Raw genomic sequence first — 26150 nt, 5'->3', positions numbered from 1 at the left:
AGGGAGCGGGCGGGATGCGCCGGCCGGGCGGTGTCTCCTGAATCTCCCGTGCCCCGCGGCAGGGCCGCTGCGCACCCGGCTCCCACCGTCCCTGCCCATGGGCCGCGGACCACCGCGAGGAGCAGGCCGAGCGCCGCAGCCGCCTGAGGGACCGTGGCAGGTGAGGCGCGCACCTGCGCGGATATAGAGGAGGAGGAGGAGGCTCGCCCGCGGGGCTGGGCGCCGGGCTGCGCACCGGGCGCGGCGGGGGAGGCGCAGCAACGGCCGCAACCGCCGCCCCGGGCGGAGGACGAGCCGCATTGCAGGTGCTGGGGCAGCGCCCCGGGGTCCGGCCCGAAGCCGGCGGGATGCTGTGGGCCCCGGCCGCCCGCCCGGCCGCGCCACACCTGCAGCATCCCGGACCTGCAGCCCTGGCGGCCGGGAGGCTCCGTGTAAGTACTCCGCCCTGGGCTCCCGGGGACCCGCGGACCCGCGCGCTGGCCACGCTCTCCCCCGGGTTGCGGTCGGACTCCTCGGGCTCGACCCGGGGCCCTGCGGGCTAATGTCAAGCCTCGAGTTGTCTTTCGCTGCACGGTCTCGTCCACGGATGACAGTGGGGTGGCCCAGGAGAAAAATGTGACCGTGCCCTGGGACAGGTGGCACCAGTCGGTTTCATAACAAAGTACGGGCTTCCAGACACCTTTAGGAGTGTTCAAAGCAGCTGGAGCGTGATGGCGCACGCCTTTAAATTTCAGCTCTCCTCGGGAGACAGAAGCAGGTGGATCTCCCGAGTTGGAGGCCAACCTTGGCTACATGGCGAGTTCCAGACAAGCCGGGGCTACATGGTGAGACCCTGTCTCAAAGAAAAAGAGTGTTAAAACCAGGATCGCTGGCTACAAACTAAGTTTGGAATTTATTTAAATAGCACTGGTATTATTATTTATGTGCACAGACAAGAATTCCCCGGCATTCTCTTGCCATTCAGTTGTAAGGAAAAAGATGCTAGCATTCCAAATGACTTTTACCTCCAGTTTTTCTCGTTTTCCTTTTGGTGAACTAACTATTCACCTAAATGGCTGAATATTATAATATGTTTGGAAGAAAGGCTTTAAGACTTGTGTACACGGGTATACCACTACTAAAAAGCCTTAAAATAATTTGACTTGCTCCTTCTCGGTAACATATTATTATCAATTAGTTTCGTTAAGATTTTTCTTTTTGGGTTTGCAGTGTGGAAGACTGAACGCAGGGCTCCACACAGCGTAAACATGGACCAGAATTTTCCTGTAACACTTAAATATCTCAAATTGATGTTTTGGAAATTAGACATTTTTGACATTGACTTTCTCAGACACATGAATCCTTTTGTTTAGAATAGCTCACTCATTCTGGGTTCTTAATGCTCATCTGTCCTAGGTTGGAAAATCGATTTTAGCCTCATTATCTAATTGTCAGGATGTGTTTGTGGCAGGACTGATGTTAATTACAATGTTGATGCTTTTAAGAAATACTTGTAAAGCATTCTCTCGTATTTCTGGCAAGAAAATATGCAGAGCTTTTTTCCTTCTGTCTAAAACAAGGTCAGCCATAAATAGATCCTAATGCATACTGGGCGACACATTTATTAGCTAAGATTAACTATCTCCTAAACTTCATATACTCTGAGGGCAGTGGCGAGGCGCCCAGCAGTGCCATACATACAGAGGCTGCTCCAAGTGCAAGTTCCAGACCAGCTGGGTAGGCTCTGATGTTTCATCCCCACAGAAGCATTTGGCAGGGAAGGGCCCGTGTCCTAATGGTCTTCAGACATTTGAAGGTCTACCATGCAGGAGGGATTTTATTGCTGTAGAGTAATTCCTGAGCAAGGAAGAGGACACTGAGTACTTACAGGAAGGCAGCATCCCTGGTGCTATAAAAGCAAAATTACGATCAGAACTTCAGCAGTGAAAAGAAGGGGGGCTACCTACCCTTCCTCGGGCTCCCTCCCAGTGCCGCATGAATGACAGCTCAGGTCTGGAAGGGCTGTGTGTGGGGACGTGGGGGTGTTCTGTTAGAGTGTCTCCCAGGGTTCCAGTGGCCACTGGATTCCAGGGTGTCTATGTTTCCCTCCTAGCTCTGTGGGTTTGTTCTTAAATGTTCTGCTGCTGGCTTCTACAGCTGTGTGCCTATTGACATCCCCAGACACTCACTTGAATCCTGGGAAGATTGTAACTGGGTTCCCTGCTTGATGTGGGAAGTGACTCGAACCCTATTTTGTGTTGTTTTGGGGACCTTAGAGATTGTAAAGCGCTCCCACATGAGTGTGTTGGAAGTGTGTTATATACTTCTCTGGCTTTTCTTTTTGTACTAACCACTAAGTCAAGAGAAGTGTCTTCTCTAAGAAGGAAGTAAGAAGTCGTTCTTGCTACAAATGAAGTGGTACCATTTGTTCTCTGAGAGTCAGCAAGTTGTAAAAGTGTGCTTCCCTGAGCTGAGGACGTTACAGATGGGAAAGAGGTGACTCTGGCGCTTGCTCTGCATTTTACTTTGTTTATTTCATTACTCAAATATGACTCAAGCTCCATAGCAAACCAGTCGAGTCATACCTACCTAAAGTCGTCGTATTCAGTGTTTTCTGGATGGCTTCTAAATATAGCCAGAGTAAAACAAAACCAAAAAGTAGAACCACTGTGAATTGGAGAGAGGGCAAAAGGGGCTGTCTTAGTTAGGGTTACTATTGTTGTGATGAAACACCATGACCAAGAGCAACTCGGGGAGGAAAGGGTTTATTTCACTCACGGTTCCATATAACAGTTCATCATCAAAAGCAGTGAGGGCAGGAACGTAAGCAGGGCAGGAACCTGGAGGCAGGAGCTGATGCAGAGGCTGTGGAGGGGTGCTGCTGACTGGCTTGCTCAGCCTGCTTACTTGCAGAACCCAGGACTAACAGTCCAGGGGTGGCCCCACCTACAATGGGCTGGGCCCTCCAACATCAGTCACTAATTAAGAAAATGCACTACAGGCTTGCTTACAGCCCAGATTTAATGGAGGCATTTTCTCAATTGAGGCCTCCTCCTCTCTGATGACTCCAGCTTGTGTCGAGTTGACATGAAACTGGACAGCCTAGACTTTATAATTGAAGAAGATAGAAGATGTGCCTTTTTGTGTGCGATGTCAGTCTTGATGAACTGATTGACAGTGGGAATAATGATGTCACCATTAGAAGAATGACCAAACTCCCAGGTGTGTGCACTGGTTGGGGTTAGCACTCTGGGCTGGAGCGGATGAACAGAGCAGGTTCCTGGGAGCACAGAGGTCTGAAGTGCAGCAGGACGGTCACCAGGCCAGTGGAGTTAAAACTGCTGGATCCTCTGGACCTGGAGTTCCAGATGGTTGTGAGCCACCATATGGGCGCTGCATGAGATCCGCTGTCGTGGGAGTCTTTCCTAGACCATTGTAGTGGGCTTTGCTTTCCCATTTGCTGTGCAGTTAGAGTTTGTGAGCCTGAAGTCCATTTTCATATTGACCTTGCTTAAGGGATGTCTGCTACTACACATTGCAGTTCCCAGGATCACTGTGGTCCTGGCCATCTGAAGGTTGCACATTTTACCCAGAAGTGAAAAATTACACTGAAAAGGGCCATCTTTGATACCATTGCGGGGAGGGGTGGTGCATAAAACACTGGCTTCACAAGAGAAAGTTTTGTCCCTGTTGTGGATGACTACCCTGGGATTGCTAATGGTTCCTAACCTAATTTCTCCAGTGATGGATGAAGTAGGAAGCCATGCTCTGCCATACTCTGATATCAAAGAAGCTTTTTTTGAACTCATTCCTCCAACCACCGCATACATCACCCAAACAAAAGGCACAGGGGTTATTTCTCCTCCCTGACTAGGGGCATGATAACAAATCCGCATTGAGAGGCACCAAAGTCTTACCCTTTGATAGGGAGGATAAGGAAAGTCCTTGGAGACAAGAACACAGCAGAGGTCACCAGTCCTGGCTGTCCTTTTCAGGGTGTGTCAGTCTTTGTCTTTCATAGTGTGTCATCGTTATTTTTTGATTGGATAACTGTGACCAGACCAGAAACCTCCGGAAGCTGAGAACAGCATCTTTCAGCCATGTTGCTCTGAGTAAGGTGAGGTGGTCCTTTGGCCAGGGAAGAAGGATGTGTAGCCTGCACCTGGCAATAGGTCTTAAGTAAGGATACTTCCCGGGAAGAAAGTGGTCAAGGGCCAGCTAGATGGCTTTGCAGCCTGTAAAGTACCCTGGCAGTACTTTACAGAAACTGAGCTCAGGCACTTACTGCCGAGCCTGATGACCTGATTTGGATCCCCACATCCTATATAATAGAACCAGCTCCCCCAAATCGTCCTCTGACCTTCATACATCTATCATAGTGCATGTACACACACACACACACACACACACCCAACATATAAAACAAAGTTTAAGAGGTTGAGGCAGTTTGGGGTAGTCTGTCTTGGCATCAAGGCTATGATATTAGGGTCCAGTGAAGAGAACACCAAGGCCAGACCTCACTGATGGGAGCAAAGAGAGAGGGACATTAAGCTGAAAAAAGCCAGAGCAAGACCTTCTTAGCGACAGGTGGGAGTGGTCTTTTGGGGTGCTCTTGTGTCTCAGCTCTTCATGCCGCTGACTGGCTCCAGAACATCATGGTGAACTTTGCCCGGCAGCTTTTGGGGCACAGCACATTACACCTGAAGAGCTGTGGACTGAGGACTTGGACTATTGTTTGACTGACCCTAGCCACCACATGGGCTTCTCACGAAGTAGTAAAGTTCATTGATGCCTTCAGCCTCGCTTCTGATGACAGAACACAAGTTTATCTCCCACATCAATGCCTGTAACTGAAGGGAGTGCCTAGAGGTCTCACAGCTGTCCAGCTGTTTAGGTGAAAGATCTAGATTTTTGTTTGTTTGTTTGGTTTTTGTTTTTTGAGACGGGTTTTTTGTGTAACCGCTCTGACTCCTAGAACTTGCTCTGTAAACCAGGCTGGCCTCAAACTCATAGAGATCCGCCTGCCTCTGCCTCCAAAGTGCTGGGATTAAAGGCATGTGCTACCATGCCTGGTGAAAGTTCTAGATTTTAAATTGTTGAGTTCTTGTGTGAAGTCCAAAGATAGGGCATCCAGATGCCTGAGTCTTGCAAAATGCTGCTAGGGTACTGCACACAGTTCCACTTTAAACTGTTATTACCCAGTCCAGTCTTGGGAGACAATGAAGACAGGGAGGAACACAAAGTTGTATACCTGTCATGTGTGTGCTTCTAAGTCAACACGCAATATGCTACATCCAGGAATAAAATATTTTACAGGTTTTTAACAGTCTTATGTCAGCCTTTGCATGTAGCTATCTTCTGGATGAGTGGAATGACTAGCGTATCCGTGTGGCAGCCACTTCTGTCTGAGTGACATGGTCTGAACATGTTTATAAATGCACCCCCCCACACACACTTAAGCTACTGTCATTTCCTGATGGCTTCCCACAGCACCAGCCCTATGAGCAGAGTGACTCATCCAGCACTGTTGTAAGCTGGGAGGCTCGGAGCACCCGCCTCTGTCCAACTCTCCCGCATCCCTTCTCTGTTGCATCCAGGCAGAGGATACAGAGAGACATCTTTTGTCACTTCCAAGGGCCTATTTTGAATACCAAAGGTTACCTTGCTGCAAAAGACTCTCTGGCAGTCTCAGAGGCATGTTTCTACATGAGACCTGACCTGGGACAGGTACAATATGGAGAGAACGGTCAGCTCAAGAACACCTTGACAATGCTATTCACCAGCCTAGAAGTTTCACAAAGCAGGTCTGGTGGGAGATAGTGTGTGTTGTTGTTTGTTTTTGCTCTTTTGGGGGCCCGCCACCCTGCTCCCAAATAAATCACACATGGAGGCTTCTTCTTACTTATGAATGCCAGCCTTAACTTAGCTTAGTTTCTAGCCAGCTTCCTTAACTTATTCCATCTACCTTTTGCCTCTAGGCTTTTCCTAGTTGCTGATGCAGCCTCCTGATGGATTTTTATTTAATGAAACATGTCTTTGCATCATTAAACAAATGTAACACACCTTGAAATATTCTACTACAAGTGTGAGACTCATAAGTGGTTTGAGGACCCCACAATTAAGGAGTCCCCCACAATTAAGGAGCCCCCATCAACATCTCAGTGCTCTACTGTCAGTATGAGAGTATTTGGTCTTCTGGACGGAGAGGAGCTGCCATGAAGAGTAGAGACCTTTCTGTGTTGAGGATGGAGACCTCCCAGAGATTAGCTTACTTTGCTGGGAGCTGTTTAGCCTTTTCTCCCCCATTATACCATTTTTGTTGGTTTTCTTTACTGTGTTGTGATGCTCACAAATAGTCATTCTGTCTTAAGCGCTCTGCTTAAGTAGCAATGTACTATGCAGGGCTTACATTTATATTAAGTGTACTGAACATATCAGATACCTATAATACATTGATTTAACCATCAATGGGCTTAAAAAGCAAGTGTTCAAGCTGGATGGTTGTGGAGCACGCCTTTAATCCCAGCACTCAGGAGGCAGAGGCAGGTGGATTTCTGTGAGTTCCAGGACAGCCTGGTCTACTGAGGGTGTTCCAGGACAGCCAGGGCTATTACATAGAAAAACCCTGTCTTGAAAAAAAAAGCAAAAAAAAAAAAAAAAAAGCAAGTGTTACTCACAAAGACAGGTGGATGACAGGTTTGCTTTTCTCATTTGAATTTTAATTGCTTTGGGTAAATACATAGTTTCCTATTCATTTCAGTATAGCACTAGTCCTTAAGGAATTAAGGGTTTTAGAAAGCAAAGTTTACATTAAAAATCATGTTATTATTGATATTTCAACATTGGCAGAGAAACATGACACCTGAACATATTTCTCAGCCAAAAGAATGATTTTAGCATTACTTTTTTTTTTTTTTTTTTTTTTTTTTTGGTTTTTTCGAGACAGGGTTTCTCTGTGTAGCTTTGCACCTTTCCTGGAGCTCACTTGGTAGCCCAGGCTGGCCTCGAACTCACAAAGATCCCAAAGATCCGCCTGGCTCTGCCTCCCGAGTGCTGGGATTAAAGGCGTGCGCCACCACGCCCGGCTTCAAAAGAATGATTTTATAGTTGCCATACTATGCAACATCTAAGATTTTTTTAAAGGCTTATAAAGAGATTGTGCTCCTACTCTGAAAAGAATAGGGTAGGTATTGTTTAGCCTTTGTGAGAGAATTCTTTCATGTGACTTAATATGTGCTGGGATGTCCAGCCTCCCCTACATCTAGACTCTGAGCTATGCAAGGGTCATATTAATGTTTGGTCCTTTGCACATTCCAAATGGTGACCTTGTTCCTGGCACTAAGACTAAAGAAAGATGCTTCATTGGGCTGGCAAGATGACCAAGTTGGTAAAGGTGCCTGCTGCCAAGGCTGGCAACCCGAGTTCCATCCCCATAACCCAAATGGTGGAAAGAAAGAACAGGTTGTCCTTGGACCTCTGTACATATGCTTTGTCAGTAAGTAAATGTAAAAAAGCTAACAGAAGGCCGGGCAGTGGTGGTGCACGCCTTTAATCCCAGCACTTGGGAGGCAGAGCCAGGCGGATCTCTGTGAGTTCGAGGCCAGGTCTACAGAGTGAGATCCAGGACAGGCACCAAAGCTACACAGAGAAACCCTGTCTCAAAAAACAAAACAACAACAAAAGTTAACAGAAAAGGTGCATTATAGAAAGAATGAACTGCAAGACTTTATATTGCCACTCCACAAAGGGAATGCTGAACTCTCAAAACCATGCAACAAAGAATGTATTTAAGAGCCTCAAGAAAACATTGGCATGCCTTTGGTGTTTTGTTTTATTAAAGATTTGTTGATGTGTATGGATATTTTGCCTGAATTATATGACTGTACACCATATGCATTCCTAGTACCCATGGTGGCCAGAAGCAGTCATTGGATCATCTGGACCTTAAGGACCATGTGGTTGCTGGGAGCTGAACTTGAGTCTTAACCACTGAGCCATCCCTCCAAACTCTGTATCTTTAAATTTTAATTTTTGAACAAGAATTTTGCACCTGAGTAGTTGTTTTTACATTAGAGCAAGAGCTGTTTTCCAAGTCGGAAACAATTTTGATTGATTGACTCGGCACTGATTTCCTTAACTTCTCCATTTTGGCCCCGAGTGCAAAGCTCAAGTGCCGGTCCTGTGCTCAGGGTGTCCTGGTGACACAGAACCAGCCTTCGTTTCTTCCACCCTGAAGAATGCTGGCGTGGATTACAGGTGTCTGGTCAGTCTCATCAGCATCTGGAGACACTGTAGTCTTTCTAAGGTTCATGTAACCAGCGGTCTTCTAAACACAGAGGTTCCCTATATATGAAGTCATGCTAACGCCTTTGGACAGTGTTCCCTGGAGCTGACCTGTGTCAGCTCTGTATAGACTTCAGAGTGTCCACAGAATTTCTCTGGAAACACTTATCTTTTCTAACCACAGTGCCGGAGATGCCTTGTTTGCAGGGCTCCATTTCTTGGTTATCTTAGTGTTTAGACAAGAAAACCAAAATCTTTCTGCCACAGACTGAGAAGGGACACTCACAGTCACAAGCACCATGAGGTTGACATGGGAGCCCAGGAGAGTGAGGAGCTGTCCGAGTTGGCTCAGCATGGGGGCAGGCAGAGTGGAGCCCTCTGTACACTGACTGCCTCACCAGCGGGGGAAGATTCGAGACAAGCTTACGTGGGGTCATTCTGGTGGCTTGTTACAGGATGGCGGCCCTTTTCTCCAAGGCCAGTAGCGCTCTCTACAGCGGGAAGAAGGCCATGCCTGGCCAACTGTTGTCCCTCCTGTGAGCTCTCTGTCCCCACACTTGCCATTGAAACCCAAGGAGAGCAGCAGAAGCCTCGAATCACAAGAGAGGAAAGCCTTACCTCAGGGCAGAGCTACCTACCGAGTATCCTGCGGTTCATATTGGGTGCTAGGTAGCTCTTTGCTGTGGAGCTTCCTGACTGTAGGTAGCACCCTCTCACCAGCTGTAGTGACCCAAATGGCTCCAGATGTGGCCCCTGAGTGGCAGCTCCTGGTCAGGCCCTTTAATGCACCAGAGAACCTCATCTTCATGTTCTTTACTTCTGACTGTTTCCAGCTGCTGTACATCCGTAAAGAACTGTGGCCGTGCAAACTGTGTAGGCGAATACCACTAGCTCGGTCGAGTAGAGACTGAGCAGGGATGAGATGACACAAGCAAGTACCATGTGCAGAGTCCTGCTTGCCACCATGGCTCCCACTCTCACGTGCTGCCCCATCTACTTCCCCGCTGCCCTCATTCTGTACGTCATCTAAGTCATAGCACCAGTTGTGCACGTGCACAAGCAAAGGATCTGAATGAGGAGGGAGTCAGCAGCCATGGCCTGATATTTATATATTTATATGTTTATATAGAGCAAGTCTGAGCCCTCCTCCAGCTCGCCGGCAAACCACAGCCTCGGCGTCATCCAGAGAGGTCACCTTGCACTGTACTGGAAGACAGTATATTGTCATGGAAGACAACCAGTCAGAACAGCACATTTTTAGGATTTCTAGGATGCAGTGTAAGGAATTCTGTTGAATCTGAAGCCTGGGTGTTCAAAACACTCAGTGGAACGTAACAGCAGCGCATTTTCACAGCGTTCTGCACCAGCTCACAGGCAGGCTCTAGGTTCCTAACCCAGTACAGGGTCTGCTCTTCTGCAGCTGTAGGGCGAACACCTCTTGTTCTGAGGGGCTGTCTTCGCAGGAGCAGCCACATCCTCAAAACCGAGCTATTGGACTGTTAACACTAAGCAAGACATCTGGACATAAGCCACTCACAACTCCAGCTGTGCACTAGGAAACGGGGAGGGAGCTCTGAAAGTGCTAGTAGTGTTTTGTCACTGCAGTGTGTGCTGGTGACATTTTTTCCATGGGGGACAACAGTACAGTGTGTCAGCAATGTGGACTTCAGTCAGTGGTTCAGAATGAATCTCAGCCCGGCTACCTGCAGCTTTTCACTCGCTGAGATACAGATTGGGTAAGAGGGTTCAGCGAGCATGGAGCATAGCACCTGACCTTGTAAGCCTTCGTCATTATGACTTTCTCCCAGAGCTAAGGGACCTGGGGCCACTGTACCTCTCCCCCGTGCCCTGCTTTATCCTGGCCTGTCTGAGTTCTGAACTGGGGACTGCACCTCTATTGTAGAGCTCTCCCACCTTGGTTTCTACCTTGGCACCTCAACTTACGTGTACAATTTTCAAAATTAGGCTTTGTGTATGAGTGTTTTGCCTACATGTATGTCTGTGAACCATGTGTGTGCCTGGTGCCACAGGAGCCAGAAGAAGGTGTTAGATCTCCTAGGACTGGGGTTATAGATATTTGTGAGCTGCCATGTGACTGCTGGGAATTGAACCCAGGTCCTCTGCAAGAGCAGCCAGTGCTCTTAACTGCCAAGCCATCTCTCCAGCCTTTGTGATCAGTTCTTGATGTGTTCTTATAGTGTAAATCTGGCATTAGCTTGTCTAGCCCACCTTGTTTCTACACCTCTGGAGTCAAGTAGTGTGTGGTCAGGCTTCATTCAGGTTTCCCTCCCCAGAGGTGCTTCCTCCTCCCTAGGTCTGCCCATCCTCCAGGGCTCAGCTCAGCCCCAGCCTTTCCAGAAGGGAAGCTCTGTCCTTCCCGGCCCTGCCCACTCAGCAGCAGTTCACTGGTGCCACCTGGTATCCTACAAAGTGCCAGGAATGCTGTGATAATTGAGGCCCCACCCATATCCTCCAGGGATCTTCTCTGCCTGGGGTAGAGACAGGTGCACTAAAGGGCACCTCCCTGGGCTCCCTTCCCCTGGCTCCTTTGCTTAGTCCTTCCACCTCAAGAGGTTGTCATTACAGGTTGTTATCTCCCCCCCCCCCCCACCGAGTGGTTGTAAGCACGGAATGAAGTTATGCACTGGGTGCTTTAGGAGTATACTGGCTTGATTGCTAAGTACATAATCAGAAGGACTGATAAATTCAAGGTGTGTGGTGTGGTGGCACACACCTGTGATCTCAGCACTCAGAAAGCTGAGACAGGAGGATGGTAGGTTTGAGGTCAGCCTGGGTTATGTGCAAGTTCAAGGCTACTCTAGGCAGCAGAATGGCACACTGTCAGAATAAGTAGAATAAGTTTTGTTTTTGTTTTGGGGTGTTTTTTTTTTTCCAGAGCTGAGGACCGAACCCAGAGCCTTGCGCTTGCTAGGCAAATGCTCTACCACTGAGCTAAATCCCCAACCCCAACCCCCCTTTTTTTTGGTTTTTCCAGGCAGGATTTCTCTCTGTAGTTTTGGTGCCTGTCCTAGATCTCGCTCCGTAGCCCAGGCTGGCCTTGAACTCACAGAGATCTGCCTGGCTCTGCCTCCCGAGTGCTGGGAGGTGTGCTCCACTGCCACCTGGCCAGAATAAGTTTTCGATGATGTTAAGTTCCTAGCTGTCAGGGTAACTTCTGAGGCTCAAGAAGTCTCTAGACTGGTATTCATAGAACCATGTCCATTAAAAGTTAATAGATGAAACTATCTGTACTATATCTATGGAGATTCTTACCTTGTTGGCTCAGGGTGATCCTGATGCCTGGCCAGCTTGAGAAGCTCACAGGTGATATTTCTGCAAAGCCATGAATGAGTTTGTTTTCTGCTAGTACTGCTCACTCTAATGGGTTACCCCAGAGAGTAGTTACCCTGAGTGCTGCTGTCTGTTGGGAGAAGAGGAGGATGCGGAAGTAGCAGAAGGACCTAGGCAGGGTCGCTGTCCTACAAGCCCTTGGCCACTGCTGTCCCAGCGCCACTTGTGTGTAGGATGTTCTCTGTGGAATCAAAAGTGCTAGGTTGACTCCTCTGGGGTCTGGGGCTCCTACCTGCTGGGGTAAAATCTGCCTCAGGTACTGGTTCCACAAAGCCCAGGACTCCAGCAGGCACCCTATGATGGAGAGCTTGGTCTCTTCTGGTCTACACAGCACATTGAGAGGTTCATTAGCCTCCTGCATTCCAGACCTGTTTTCTTGAGGAGACCTTGGACACAGAGGGCCTCACCCCTTATCTGAGTGTGGGTGCCTGGTGTGGTTTTAAATAGCAACTCTGAACGTGTGAGCTAATCGGAGGAAGAGGAACATGGGAATAAATCCATCATGCAGGCCTCCAGTGACCACAGGCTTCCCAGACAGGCTATGTATCATGTTTCCATGCCTAATTGCCAGCTTCTGATCACATCTTTACAGCCTTAACATCAGGCTGTGCACTCTTTCAGAAGGAAATGGATGTCAGTGGCTGGAGAATTGCTGATGGGCTTGTGTTTTATGATGGTTAATGCCATCGAGATACGGGAAGGTGGACTGTGTATGTAGAGGAGGCACCCAGGGACTCTTGTCATTCTCTGCCTGTCTTGGGGACACTAAATGGTTGCTGTTGTAAAACTTGCCTCCAGTGAACTCCTGTGTACTTGGATGAAGTAATGACAGTTGCAGTCATCCAGAGTCCCCTGACATGTGTTGGGGAAGCATGCTGTCTCCTCCTTAGTGGCACTCAGTGATTGCCTTTTTCAGAGAGTGCCCTTGATCATTTCTTCTGACTGTAAAGCCATCTGGGTAGTACTGAAGTAGAATTTAAAACGTTCATTTACTTTGACTTTATGCGTACGGGTGTTTTTTTTTTTTTTTTTTTTTTTGATTTTTCGAGACAGGGTTTCTCTGTGTAGCTTTGCGCCTTTCCTGGAGCTCACTTGGTAGCCCAGGCTGGCCTCGAACTCACAGAGATCCGCCTGGCTCTGCCTCCCGAGTGCTGGGATTAAAGGCGTGCGCCACCAACGCCCGGCTACGTACGGGTGTTTTGATTGCAGGGATGTCTGTACACCACGAGTGAGCAGTGCCCATATAGGCCAGCTGAGGGTGTTGGATCCCCAATAACTAGAATTACAGACAGTTGTGAGTCACCATGTGGGTGTTGGGAAATGAACAAAGATACTTTTGGAACAGTAGCCAGTGCTCTTAACTGCTAAGCCATCTCTCCAGCCTAGAATTTTTAAGAAGTGAAAAATCACCCATACCCTACCATCTAGAAAGTAATGCTTTAATACTCTATGTACGTCCTTGGACATTTTGTCATGACCTACTCAAAGTGTGGTATTGCTGATAGAGGTTTAAACATGAGCTTTTTAGCTTAATCCATCTCAGGCATATGCTGATAACTGTCATCGTCACACAATGCAATTGTGCCATGCTCCCTGAGTCCTCCCTTCTGAGCACTCAGAATCCTTTGTGTGGTAGACATTGTGCAGAAGTAAGACTTTTGTTTGTTTGGTTTCTTCTATTGGCTTTTAGAAACATCTGTTAAAGAAAATGTCTCCTGTGTAGTTAGAGAGTAGAGCACCCGTAAGACCTCTACATAAAGAGTCAGCTTGTTTATTGCTCTGATAAAATACACCAGCCATTCTGCTTTTTTCCTTTTCTTTTTTAATCTTTCTTTTTATTTATTCTTCATCTTTCACATCATGCATCTCAATCCCATTCATTTCCTATTACTTCATATCCACCCTGTGCCCTTGCAACCTCCCCTCCAAAAATAAAATAAAATTTAAGAGAACAAAAGGAAAAATCTCATTGTGGAAGCAGTAGTGTGACATAGGAGTCATATGGTAAACCCTTTTATCCATAAATCAAGTGTTCATTGCAAAGAGTCATTGGTCTGGTTCGAGGCCAATGCTGGGCCCTCACTGGAGCTCCTCTTGGATATTCTGCTGTTGCCCTGTGTCTTGAGGATCCTGTAGCGTTGGGTCTGCAGGACTGGCCCCTTCACATGCTCCAGCAGATCACAGATGGAGTGGATGTTGGGGTGGGTCAACTGATCAGCCCACCAGCTCTCGCCTGTCTTCACTGCAGTCATTCTGCTTAATCTTACAGCTGAACGTCTTCTGGCCCTCCAAGTCACTGTTCCACACAGGCAGCGTGGTGGCTTCTCGAGGAACGGGCCTGCAGTTCCAAACCACAGCTCCTGTGCTTAGTTCTAGCCACACTTGTTTGTGTTTGGTTTTTAAAAAAAGGGCTGGAGAGTGCTCAGGAGTTTAGATAGAGCCCTTCTTGCTTTTGCAGATGACCCAGGTGTGAGTCCCAGCACGCCAAGGTAACTCACAACCATTCATAAATCCAGTTCCAGGGGATCCAAAGCTGTCTTCTGACTTTTGAGGATACCAGGCACATGTGTGGTGCACAGATATACATGAGGTAAAACATGCATACACGTACAAAAATTAAAAACAGAAAAACTATCTCAATTCTTTTGTTTAGGTTTATTTCACGTGTGTGTGTGTGTGTGTGTGTGTGTGTGTGTTTGTTTTGCCAGTATTTCTGGCTACATCATGTGGGTGCCCGGTGCCAGACAGTCAGAAGAGGGCATTGGATCCCATGGAGCTAGAATTACAGGCAGTTATGAGCCACCCTGTAGGTGTCAGGAACTGAACCTTGGTCCTCCGCAAGAGCAACAAGTGCTGTTCACCCCTGAGCCACCTCTCCAGGCCCAAACACCCTCATTCTTCAAGATTGCTCTCTGTCTCTTAACAGACTTAATTGCCCCTCTGCTGTCAATATTTAGTGCTGTAGTTCCGTTCTTCTTTAACAAGGTATTTCTAGAGCCTTGTCAAATGCTTGCCTTCTGGGAGTTGATGCCCTTTTATCTTGCAGCCCTAGCTCTTTGGTAGTTATCAGATGACTTGCTCATTGAATTGCCTAAGTGCCTTTGCAGGCAGGGACAGGAGGTCCCCACAGCTTACAGCAGTTCATCTAGGTTACTGTGAATTCAGAATTGTATCTGTGTTGTCTGCATACATGATAAAGGTTTTTTGTTTTGTTTTGTTTTTTTCTTTTTTTGTCTTTTGAGACAGTGTTTCTCTTTGCAACAGCCCCCACTATCCTAGAACTCGCTCTGTAGACCAGGCTGGCCTCGAACTCCCAGAGATCCGCCTGGCTCTGCCTCTCGAGTGCTGGGATTAAAGGCGTGTGCCACCACCGCCCGGCCAAAGTTCTGTTTTTAGAAGTGTGTGTGGGTATGTGCGTGCGCATGTGTGCCGCCATACCGTGGCATGCATGTGAAGGTCAGCAGACAGCTTGTCAGAGTCAGTTCTCTTTCCACCTATGGGTTCCAGGGATCAAACTCAGGTTGTCAGACGAGCCAGTAGGCACTTTTAACTGCTGAGCCATCTCAACAGCTCCCTCCAGGGTGCATATGAAAGCAGGCCCATGGGAGGGCTACTACTTAGCCCTACTCAGGCCATTTTTAGCCATTGTTAGAGTACTATAGATTGGCTCAGAGGAAGAAGTAATGCTTTATTGTCTCTGGGCTCCGCCATCCCTGTGCCCCTCTCCAGTGGAGATGGAGCAGGAAGAGGAAGGCAGCTAAAGAACTACTTTTGCAGATGACCCAGGTACTTTTATGTTGTCTTCTTTGGAAGCAACTAGAATTTGCTAGCTCGTTCTCATAACTAGTGCTCAGGAAATGTCTAGTATGACAAATAAACAGCTCCGAAGTAAATCTGTAGAGCTTTGAACCAGTGTTTACATAGCAGTAGGTCACTGACATTGATTGAGCACTTACTGTGTGCCAGGCACCAGAGCCTGCTGCACTCAGCACTGAGGGGCTGTCATGAAGATTAGAGTCAGCTAACTGGCTTCACTGGCACCCCAGGCCAGTCCCGCCCTCTCAGGTTTGTCTACCCTGTCTGTCCACCCTGTCTGTCCTTTTGTCCCGCTGAGATCTGCAGATCTTCTCTGAATTTCTTCATGTGGAGACAGGTTGCTGGCCAAATAGTCAGAGGTTTTTTTCTCCCTGGTGTCCTCTGAACCCACACATCCACCTAGAAATGAGTAGCATACCTTCCTTCCTGGCCAATATTTTTCCTGACAGCAGTCCTTAAGCTTCAGGAAACCAGAGCAGTACAGAAATTCCTACAAAAAGTCCCAGTGGTCCTCAAGCTCCAACACTGAGATGGTGTGTAGTGCCCAGGACAGGTCCTTGCAGTAAGTAGGGGAGACAGTGTATCCGTCCTTCAGGGAGAGAGGACCCACTGCAGATGAGCTCTAACTAATTGATGAGTAGATTCAATAATAGCTTGCTCTAACCAGCCTTCAGTCACACTAGGCACCGTTCTCATATTCTGAAATCGTTACCTCCTTGGCTTTGTGAATTAGACTGCTTTGAATAGCCCAGAGGCTGTGTTTAAATGAGACCCCTCCCCCAGAGATACTCATTTCTCTTCGTCTGCTAAATGTAGCTGCTTTAAAATATCTTCTCAGGCTGTCGAGACTTTATGGGATGAGGTCATGTTCAGATCAATGTGCCGCAGTGCTTTTTGATTAATGGGAGGTAACGGGCCCAGCCTCTCCCCAGCCCATGGTGGAGCAGGATAAAATTATCTGAAATGCATGCGTAATGCATGAGTTCTTGGGGGGGAGGAGAAAGAGGGCAGAAGGAGGGGTTGCCTAGAGTAGTCCAGACAGAGGGGAACGGGGTGCAAAGGCCCAGTGTGGCAGATAAAGAGGGGCAAGGGGTACTGTGGTGATGCGCTAAGAGCATATTGGTGACCTGAGGGGACAAGGCTGGGGAGGTGCAGCCTGGCTAGGGCATCAGGCGCTTGCCATGAAAATGTAGGCCAGGTGAGTGTGTGCACAGGGGTGCTATAAAAGGATATGTTTTGGAAAGGGGAATATCTGGACCTGGCTGTGGGTCTCCCCCTCATAGGCACACCCAAATGGTGTCTGGCAGCTCACCGCTGAGTAGAACACTACTTTTGGCTCAGGACATCTTGTGCTGAGTCAGTCCCCAGAGGCTCTGGCTGTGGGACAGAAAGGGTGAGTGTGAATCAGGCCCTTGGCCATTCCTGCTGTTATCCAGGGTATGAGGACACACATCCTGAGGGTGGGATTCCTCTTAGTTTTTCTGAAGCAACCTTGCTTTGCAGAGGTGCTGGTGAGGCCCAGAAGGCTGTGCCTTTGCCCACCTTCTTGTCTTAAAAGCAGGGCTGGTTCGTGATTGTCTCGGGAATAGATGGGGAACCCAGAGGGTGGAGAGCCATGTCTGGTCATCAGAACAGGCACGGTGCCTGGCCTCCACCCTGCAGGAGAACGGTCATCCACTCTCCTCTGGAGCTGAGTTACATCAGATTTGCTTTGTCTGTGCGCTTTGTCAGAGGTTGGATGTGTACTACGGGAAGCTTTGCCTCCCGGTGGAAATCCACATCTGCCCAGCCTTGAAGGTTACTGCTGCAGACCCTAAGGCTGAGGGGGACTGCCAGGTTCAGGGCCATGTCTTAGCTTCCCTGTTTCAGTAGAGTGTCCTCGGTCCTGCAAAGAGGACTGCCAGAGCAGGTGACAGAGTGCTGGTGCAGCATGCTCCAGAAGGAGGATCTCAGTGCCCTGGGGCTAAGAGGCAACCAGCACCTGGGGGTCAGGATGGGCATCATTGGGCTTGGCTGTTGACAGGCCGTTTGTCTTAATGATGGCAAGAACCGATACAGACAGGGTCCTTAGTCACCAAGGCCTTCATTAGTGTCAAGTTATCCCCAGAAATGGTGGCCCAGTTCCCCTGGTCTCTATAGCCCGCTGCAGAACAAACAGTGACTTCCCCATAGGTCTGCTGAGCGCAGAGAGGACGATGTGAACTGATGGTGCTCGTGGTGCCAGGGAGGTAACTGCAGCAAGTGTCTGAGTGCCTGCCTCACCCTGTGCCCACCGCTGGAGCTGTCTGGAGAGAAACTACAGGTCTGTGTACATTCACTGGGGTTGGGCCAGGTCCCTCGTAATGAGTGAGTGGCTTGGAACCTTACCTGCAACTGAGAGCAGAGTCTCCAGGAGAAGGGGACAAGTGTTTAGCCCCTGCTGCCTGCACAGAGCTGTGAAATTGTTGGTGGCTCTCGGGCGCAGAAACAGTTGAATCACCCCGGGGCAAAGACCACAGTTCAGAGCCATGAGCAGGGTGGTGCCCTCACCACACAGAATGGCAGTATCGGCAGGATGCTCAGAGGTGGTAGCCTGGGACCCATTAGCCATCTGCAGAAAACCCACAGTTGACTCCATCCATTATACCAACCAGTTCCAGACCCAGCAGTGTACCCTTTCCCATGGGTCTGACTCTTGAAGTTGCTTGGGGACCAGCATCAAGTTCGGCATACCATCTCTAATGATGGTATGGGATCAGTAGCTCAGGAGAAGACTCACATCATTGACTCAAGCTATGCAGCTCCTTCCCCTATGGATTCAGTAACACCACCATCCTGCCCAGATGGTGAGAAAGTCACTTAGCCATCTCGACACAATTTAGTCCCATGTGTACATGCCTTGCCCCATACACCTGCATAGACAGATCTCCTCTTTGGAGCCTATTAGGGCCTCCCAGAGGAGGGACATAAGGGGACCTAGACAGCCAGGACTACCACAGGGCTGAAAGTCCTTGTCCTAATGTCAGTACATATTTCAGGGCCCAGCAAACCTCCCTGGTGGTGCATGGCACTCTTTGCACACCTGGGTTTGTTCTAGGGTAATAACTGTAGCAGCAAGACAACCATGAATTCTGGAGTCCAGAGTTAGGTTCAAGCACTGATTCCCTAAGGCAATCCAAATAGGATCAGTTCTGTAAACCATACTTAAATGGATTTCAAATAAAACTTACCTACCACCCGGGGATTGGGACAGGGTGGCCACTGAGGGGCCCAGCGTAGACTATAAAAGCAAGTATCTGACTCCCTGTGTAGACAGGATATTCTCTCAGAGCTACATGAGAGGTCTTAAAGTTTAGACTATTAAAGTACACAGTTTCTCTGGGCATGCATGCTGTGAGTTACAGACCTGAGGAGGAAGCCCCTGTCTACATGGGCCTTGGTGCTTGTAGGTCACCACTGGTGTTTACCATGGCCTCCTGGGTGCAGGCACTGGACTGGGCTTAGGTCGAGACAGGGACAAGCCTGCAGGCCATGCAAGGATAAAGGCAAGAGACACGTGCCCATAAGCCCACTCTCGGACAGTGGCCAGGGGTGTGAGACACAGCCCCATCTGAGGCCGGGGCTTGGAAAGCAGCAGAGCTTAGGCTGCGACCTTGGGATCCTGGGAAGGCAGATAGAGGAGGGCGCAGAGGGCTGTGCTGCCGTTGGGTGGCACTGATAAGCTCTGAAGAGAGCTGCGCTACTGCCAGTGCACTGGGGCTCCAGAGAGCGCCAGCAAGTGGGACCCTAAAACACCCCACCTCCCTAGTCAGGACACAGAATGGCCTTGAGAGTTTGAATGCAGATGGGTCACCAAGACAAGGCCTGACAGCAGTGGAGGTTGGCGGATGGCATGGGGAGCTGGGTCAGAATGGGGTGGCACTTGTGTGCGCTCATACTAGGCCCAGGTTGCTGCCCTGTGTTCCTAGACCTGCAAGTCCTGAAACCTGGGCTCGGCTTTCCCTGAGCTCACAGGACCTGGAATTGAGCCTGTCCTCTGCAAACACGGTTGTCAGGCCTCCCCCCGCCCAGCCTCCAGACACTGAGCACACGGGTCCAGGTGGCCCCAGACGTCCTTCCTGCCAGGCTGAGCACGAAGTGCTTCTGAGTGCAGGAGACCATTGCCATCCCAGAGGCTCAGACCGCAGGCCGGGCTGCCCTTCTGACTGAGGCTCCTGCTGTGGGTGCGGCCCAGGGACCGTTCCTCACATGTCACCGCTCACTTGGCCTTGGTTGTACTGGCTCCTCTGGTATGGTCAGTGCCCTCTTCCAAGGCCATGCACTTGGCACACAGTACTGGGGTCTTGAGGTGCAGGGTCCACCTTGCCCTGCAGCTGGCTGCTGAGGCTGCTGACATGCCTTGGCTAGATGCTTCTTCCACAGATGGAGCTCACCAGCTTATGCCCTCCAGACCAAACTTTGTTCCTTGCCCCGGTCCCCCTAACTCAGGTGTCCTGGTTTTTGTCACCATTGTCCTGCTAGGATGTGTTATTGTCTCCTTGGCCCCGCCGGTCACTTTTCTGTTTCCTTCGGAGCATTTGCCGACTCTCCTGCGGCAGAGCGGGGTGGGGCCTGGCTGCCTCAGCAGATGGTGTGAGGGAAGGCAGGCCTGGCTAGAGTCCACTGGAAACAGTTCTGAGTGGTGAACACACGGCTCCTCAGCTGATGGCAGCGGTGTGTGCTGCGGACCCCAGGGGCATGCTAGAGGCCCTTGAGAAGGCTCCTTCGGGAAGGGCCTGTGGGAAGGCACCGAGAGCTGCAGTGACCGTGTTCTGTCCTTGTGTCCCAGTGCTGGGCCAGGTCCCTTAGTTTTTCTAGAAACATGGTCTGACTTCACATTACTCCAGTTGTAGTTGAGGGCGGGGCCTGAGGACCCCATACTTCTGTAGCCACAGATTTCTCCTTCCTCTCTGTCTTCTCTTCACCTCAGTAGCTCCCAGGTAATGTGCCTAGGAGCCCACTGCAGGTGGTCCTGGCCCCAGGTTCTCTGTGGGGCATTATTGCTTCCTAGTTATGGAATCTCTTGGGGGTGCTTTGGGCCAGTCACAGAAGTCAGGACTGGAAAGACGAGACCTGAATTTGAATAAAGCCTGCTCCATCTACCGACTCTTCAGTCTTCCTTCCGAGTCTCTTCCTCTCCAGGAAGGAGAAGCAGCCTGGGGTCCTGGACTGGGCACTACTCATGCCCTCAGCTGGCTCTCACAGAGGCCTGGCATGTGGCAGGTGCTCATCAGAAGGGGGCCCTGGAGCCCCAGGACCTCACCTGCTCCCTTATATTCCCGTGACCTGTACCCAGAGCCCCACCTCCTCTCAACTCTCATGCTTTTGTGTTTCCTGCAGGTCACCTGGATGTCAGCATGGCAGCCACCAACCTGGAGAACCAGCTGCACAGCGCACAGAAGAACCTGCTCTTCCTCCAGCGGGAACATGCCAGCACACTCAAGGGGCTCCATGCTGAGATCCGGCGGCTGCAGCAGCACTGCACAGGTGGGGGCAGGCCGCAGCCGCTGTCGGGGGGCGCCAGGCCCTCCCCACTTACACCCCTGCCAGCCTTCCCACCACCCAGCCAGCCTCCCGGAAGCTCTGAGCACTCAGCTGCCGCCCTGCCCTAGAAGAGCAGGTGCCCCGGCACTCACCACAGCGCAGTCTCAGTCCCGGGGCAGCTGCTCCCGCGCTCTGCTGTGCTGTTGGGGTGTGCGGGGAAGATGAGGCCCAGGTCCTCTTGCAGCCCCGATGGGAACCTTGACCCCTGGTGTTTCTTACATCGATCCTGCTTCTACACAGTAGAACTCACTCAGCTGGGATGTGGTGCTGTTTTCAGAACTGATGTGAAGTATGTCACGATAATCAGTGTGTCATGTTTCCTTTGTAGATCTAACCTATGAGCTGACACTCAAAAGTTTCGAAGTGACAGGTAAGAGCTCCTCCCCACACATGGGTGCATCTTGTTTTCTTGGCAATGTATTCCCACTGGTCACGTGCTTAGGGTGATTTTCCCGCACAGAGACAAGTTTGTGCCCTCAGACACCTGGGCTGGAGTGATGAGTGGCCTTTTTCACTTCCCATTGATACTTATGTCTAGAATGTCTGTTACATACTTTTCAGAATTTTCTAGCTTTTCTACCATGACTGTATATCCCGCTGTAATCCAGAAATAGACCTCAGTGTGACTTGCCAGAAAGGAGAAGTGACGGCTAGGCAGAAGCCCCTCCCCCAGTCTCCAGAGTTTACCCAAGGCTGACCCACAGCCACCGTGCTCCATGTGGGGGGAGGGCTGTGGGTCCACAAGTTGAGACCATCTTTCTCTGGACTGTGGTCTAGATACACTTCCCAAGTGAGACTCACTGGGGACCCCAAGAGTATAGCGAACCAGTGGTGGCCAGGGAAATGATAGAGACAGGGTCTTCTAGGAGCTCTGGGCCTGGGAGAATGGCATGTTCCTTAGCACCCAGCCGGGACTGAAGGGTATGGGACATGCATCTGGGGAGACCTTTCCCCTAACTAAGCTCTCATGAGAGTCCAGTCTTCATTGAAGCCTCAGGTCACATCACTGAGCATTTGTTACTCTGTCCCTGGGTAACTCCTGAGCACTCCTGCCGTGGTTTTGTCTGAGTGGGTGCAGAAGGCCCTGTCAGGCTTCATAGGCCTTGGAGCAGGAGCCTACCCACCAAAATCTGCACAGAACAAAGACACCTGAGTCCTCTGTCTGCCAGGATAGAGTTGCAACCTGTGGTTGGTCTGCCCCCCCCCCCCCCCACACACACACCATGACAGGCCTTGGGAAAGAAGGAGCGGCCTGTGCTATGGGGCCAGGGTGTCCCCACACCTCCCCCTTTTGCCCAGATTAGTCTGCAGCAGCTCTGGAGCCTCTGTCTCAAGTCCCCTCAAGCCCTTTAGGACACCCTCAGCAGCAGCATGGCTTTTGTCAAAGGTGCATGCGGTGCTGCTTCAGCAGAGGGGGCGGTTTGAAAAGCCTCTGGGTGGGTGGCCTTTGTGGGGGCATGTCCCATCCTCGGGGTGAAACTAGTGCTCGGTTCAGGGCACATCACACACAAGCTAAGAAGGCAGGTCAGAAAGGATCATGAGTCTCTCCCCTGTGGTCTACACACCTGAGTGCCCAGTGACACAAACAGATTCAAGCAGTACTGCTCAGTGGGGAGCAGAGGTCTGTGGACTAGACCTGGAGGTCAGAAATTTCTAGAGAGGATTATGTAGAGGACTGGGGTACCAGCATCTCCCAGAAGCACCTGCTAGATCTGGCCAAGACTGCACTGGAGAGCAGACAGCTGGGTAGCTAGGTCATTTTCAGGGAAGGACAGTGTTTGCCCAGGCCTCTTAGGGATAGGAAGCCAAAAAAAGCACCTTACTGAGGAGCCCTGGATTTCTTGTTCTGCTGGGACCAGGGCTGTGTGCCTCAGACAGTGTCTGTAATGGCCCAGAACCTGTGACTGTCAAGGTCTGGGTCTGACCAGCACCAGGGAGTCTGCTCTACTGTCCCAGGTCTGTCAGCCCTCAGCCCTCTTAGCATTCCCTGAGGACACGGATGCCAGAATGTTGTGTCTGGCTGGGATGCAGCCAAAGACCTGAGATTGTAGGTCTATCACGTTCAGAGGTAGGGCCGAGAGGAGGGCCCATCTGCAGGTGTGTGGAGGAAGAGCGTGGATGTCAAGCCTGATGACTGGGCTGGGGTTCCTCACTGCACTGGAGAATCTAGTGCTGGGGTGGGGTGGTGGTGTTGTTTTGGTTATGGCTAAAAACCCAAGACTCATACTGCATCATTTCTAGGGATAACATTTGCTGATTCAGTCTCTCTAGACAGACAGACAGACAGACACACACACACACACACACACACACACACACACAGTCTGTGTTTACCTGCAGTGAGTGTACACTCGCCCGTGGGGCTTCTTAATAGCTCAGAGGACACCTGAAGCTGCCGGCTTAGAGAGGTACAGCATGCTCCCAGAACCCATGGCACTACAGGGTTGTCGGCAGATTGTGGATGCCCAGATCTGGAGTTGAATCAACCCTAGTGGTCACAACACACAAGAAACAAGGAGACAGGCAGCTCAGGGTTCATGTGGGAGCAGAAGGCATGGAACAGATGGACTGTCAGACTGGCAGCTTGTTTGCCATGAGGCGTTATTGTTGGCCAAGGGAGGAAGAAGGGAGCAGGGCAGACTGAAGGAGGAGGCCTGGGAGATGGTGGTGCCCAGTGGGCAGTAGGCCAGACGGTCGGAGAGGAGAGCAGGCTGCCAGCCAGCTCCAGAGGAGCAGAGAGGGCAGGTTCTAGATGGGGCAGCTGGGAGAATGAAGGTGACAGAGAGCAGGGTCAGGCCTGAGGGACATGTCTGACACCCTTCACTTGTAGAGCTGGCACTCCAGAGACGCTGACTCCAGCTGACGCTCAAGCTGTTTTAACCTCAGCACCTTCAGATTCTGGAGACATTCTTTTACGCAGTAAGCCAGGGAACCAAGAGCTGGGAGGGGCCTCGAGACCCCCTGATTCGCCTTTAGTGGGAGCAGGGCCTACAGGCCATCCTGCACCCTGCCTACCATAGGGCTCCTCGCCAGGGCCCTCCACACAGGCCACGAGCATCTCCTTCCTCTACTGGGCTCTGACCTGCACCTGACTTTTCCTGCAGGAGACGGCTCTTCCAGAACAACGGAGCTGAAGAGGCGCTGTGAAGAGCTGGAGGCCCAGCTGAAGGCCAAGGAGGAAGAAAACCACAAGTTACTGCAAGAACTGGAGCAGAAGAACGCCGCCATCGCTGTGCTGGAGAATACCGTCCGTGAGAGAGAGAAGAAGTACCTGGAGGAGCTGAAGGTGAAGAGCCACAAGCTGAGCATGCTGTCCGGCGAGTTAGAGCAGCGCGCCAGCACCGTGGCCTACCTCACCTCGCAGCTGCATGCAGCCAAGAAAAAGCTCCTGAGCTCCAGCGGCACCTCTGACGCCAGCCCAGCCGGCGGCCCTGCACTGGCCAGCTACAAGCCCACACCCCCCAAGGACAAGCTGCCGGAGACACCCCGCCGCCGTATGAAGAAGAGCCTGTCGGCCCCACTGCACCCTGAGTTTGAGGAGGTCTACAGGTTCGGAGCCGAGAGCCGCAAACTCCTTCTGCGGGAGCCGGTGGACGCGATGCCGGATCCCACCCCATTCCTGCTGGCCCGGGAGTCTGCTGAGGTCCAGCTCAAGGAGCGGCCTCTGGTCATACCTCCCATCGCCTCAGACCGTGGCGCCAGCGGGCAACACAGCCCAGCCCGAGACAAGCCACACAAGACCCATGTCGGGGTGGCTCACCGCATCCATCATGCCAGTCCACCCCAGGCCCAGCCTGAGGGGGAGACGAGGGCTGTGGACCAAGTGAACACAGGGAAGGTGGTGAGGAAGCACTCAGGGACGGACCGAACTGTGTGAAGCCTGCGGCCAGCCCCGCAGCCATCCACGCACTGTGAGCGCCGCCGCCGCCGCCGCCGGCACAGGGAACCTCGCCCACACCTTCCTCGCCCCGCCCATGCCAAACGTTTCCTCCCGTCATCGCCGCAGCCTGGCTCCTGGCCCATAGTGACACATGCTATGATGGTGTCCCCACTGAAGATATTTACTGGCACTGTGGCCAATGCCTGCATGCCAATAGCTTGCTTCCAGCCCCTCGCCATGAGATCTCGGCACAGTCCTAGACAAGGCCCAGGCCACGGCTGCATCACATGCCACACTCAGAATCCGAAGCGCTTGAAGTCAGAGCAAACTGAGGACTCGCCTCTCCCAAGATCCAGGGCAGCCTAGCAGAGCAGCAGCCTCTGCCCCCACGGGGAGACTCCTGCCTTCCCACGGTCCCTTTGCCCAGCAGCTGTATGTCACATGATGACCTAAGCAAGATGACCTCACCCCTCATGTCACCCCAACCTGAAGGTGTGTTCATAAGTTTTTGTTAGTTTCATCCAAATGTTCAGGATCCAACAAATGTTATTTTCTAAACCCACCCTCCTTCTCCTCTGTCTTTTTGAAGCACCGAGGGACTGGAGGAAGTGGGAGGGAGGACTGGCAGGTGGGCTGGGGATGCTCGCTGCACAGAGCTGTCGCTGCGATGTTGGGACTCCTGCCTTTCCGGGCAGAAGCTGCGTTCTGTCCTGCCCAGGCTCCGCACTGCCTCCCTGTCCCCAGCTGGCCAGGCCAGCCTCACAGTATGAGAGAGACAGCCAGTAGCCATTTGTCCCCAAGCCACACAAAGGCCCTGGGAGGGGGAGTCTGGAGCTTGGGCAGGACTGAACACATGCCCCAGCAGCCTCAGCCTTCCCTGCGCTTGCCAGCAAAGGGCAGGTGCCGGAGCCGAGACGGGTAGAACCCACACCAGTGGCTCAATAGGAAGGAAGAGAATGCACTTGCCTTAAAACCTGCACTGGTGCGTGCTGTATCCAGAGTTCTCGAGAAGATGGAGAAGCAAAGCCAAGGCTAGAATCGCTGCTGCCGATTGATTATAGCACCCACATGGCGGCTCACAATTGGCTGTACCTCCAGGGACCCCAACACCTCACATGTGGTGCACGTGTATTCAGGCAGGCTCACACACATACACAGAAATAAAATCTTAAAAAACAACAAACAAAAACTAAGTGTGGTGGTGCAGATTTGTGTGTGACCCCAGCCCTGGAGAGGTGAAGACAGGGACCCTGAGGCTTTGGCAAGTCAGCAAGCGCCA

General features: G+C 51.0%; 1 protein-coding gene across 3 annotated transcripts; it reads left to right on the top strand.

Annotated features, from left to right (window-relative positions):
* On the top strand, positions 1-26060 carry Ccdc92 (coiled-coil domain containing 92). Of its 3 annotated transcripts, none has more exons than XM_076560211.1 (4): positions 1-160; positions 20788-20934; positions 21320-21361; positions 24096-26060. In XM_076560211.1, exons 2-4 carry the CDS (start codon positions 20805-20807, stop codon positions 24866-24868), a joined length of 945 nt encoding a protein of 314 aa, XP_076416326.1. In that variant the 5' UTR covers positions 1-160; positions 20788-20804; the 3' UTR covers positions 24869-26060. The 3 variants fall into 3 exon arrangements, with proteins under 3 accessions (XP_076416326.1, XP_006970739.1, XP_076416327.1); XM_006970677.3 differs by lacking the exon at positions 1-160 and adding an exon at positions 260-431; XM_076560212.1 differs by lacking the exon at positions 1-160 and adding an exon at positions 286-824.
* The last annotated feature ends 90 nt before the right edge of the window (positions 26061-26150 follow it).

The sequence above is a fragment of the Peromyscus maniculatus genome, chromosome 23 (assembly GCF_049852395.1).
Source record: "Peromyscus maniculatus bairdii isolate BWxNUB_F1_BW_parent chromosome 23, HU_Pman_BW_mat_3.1, whole genome shotgun sequence".
NCBI lineage: Eukaryota > Metazoa > Chordata > Mammalia > Rodentia > Cricetidae > Peromyscus > Peromyscus maniculatus.
This window is presented reverse-complemented; position numbering and strand designations above follow the sequence as displayed.

What these genes read in the sequence shown, in the direction of transcription:
- Ccdc92 (XM_076560211.1), top strand. Translation starts at nt 20,805, where the DNA reads ATGGCAGCCACCAACCTGGAGAACCAGCTGCACAGCGCACAGAAGAAC. An exon ending in GCTGCAGCAGCACTGCACAG is followed by an intron (nt 20,935 to 21,319) that starts GTGGGGGCAGGC and finishes TTTCCTTTGTAG; the next exon opens with ATCTAACCTATGAGCTGACA. An exon ending in CAAAAGTTTCGAAGTGACAG is followed by an intron (nt 21,362 to 24,095) that starts GTAAGAGCTCCT and finishes CTTTTCCTGCAG; the next exon opens with GAGACGGCTCTTCCAGAACA.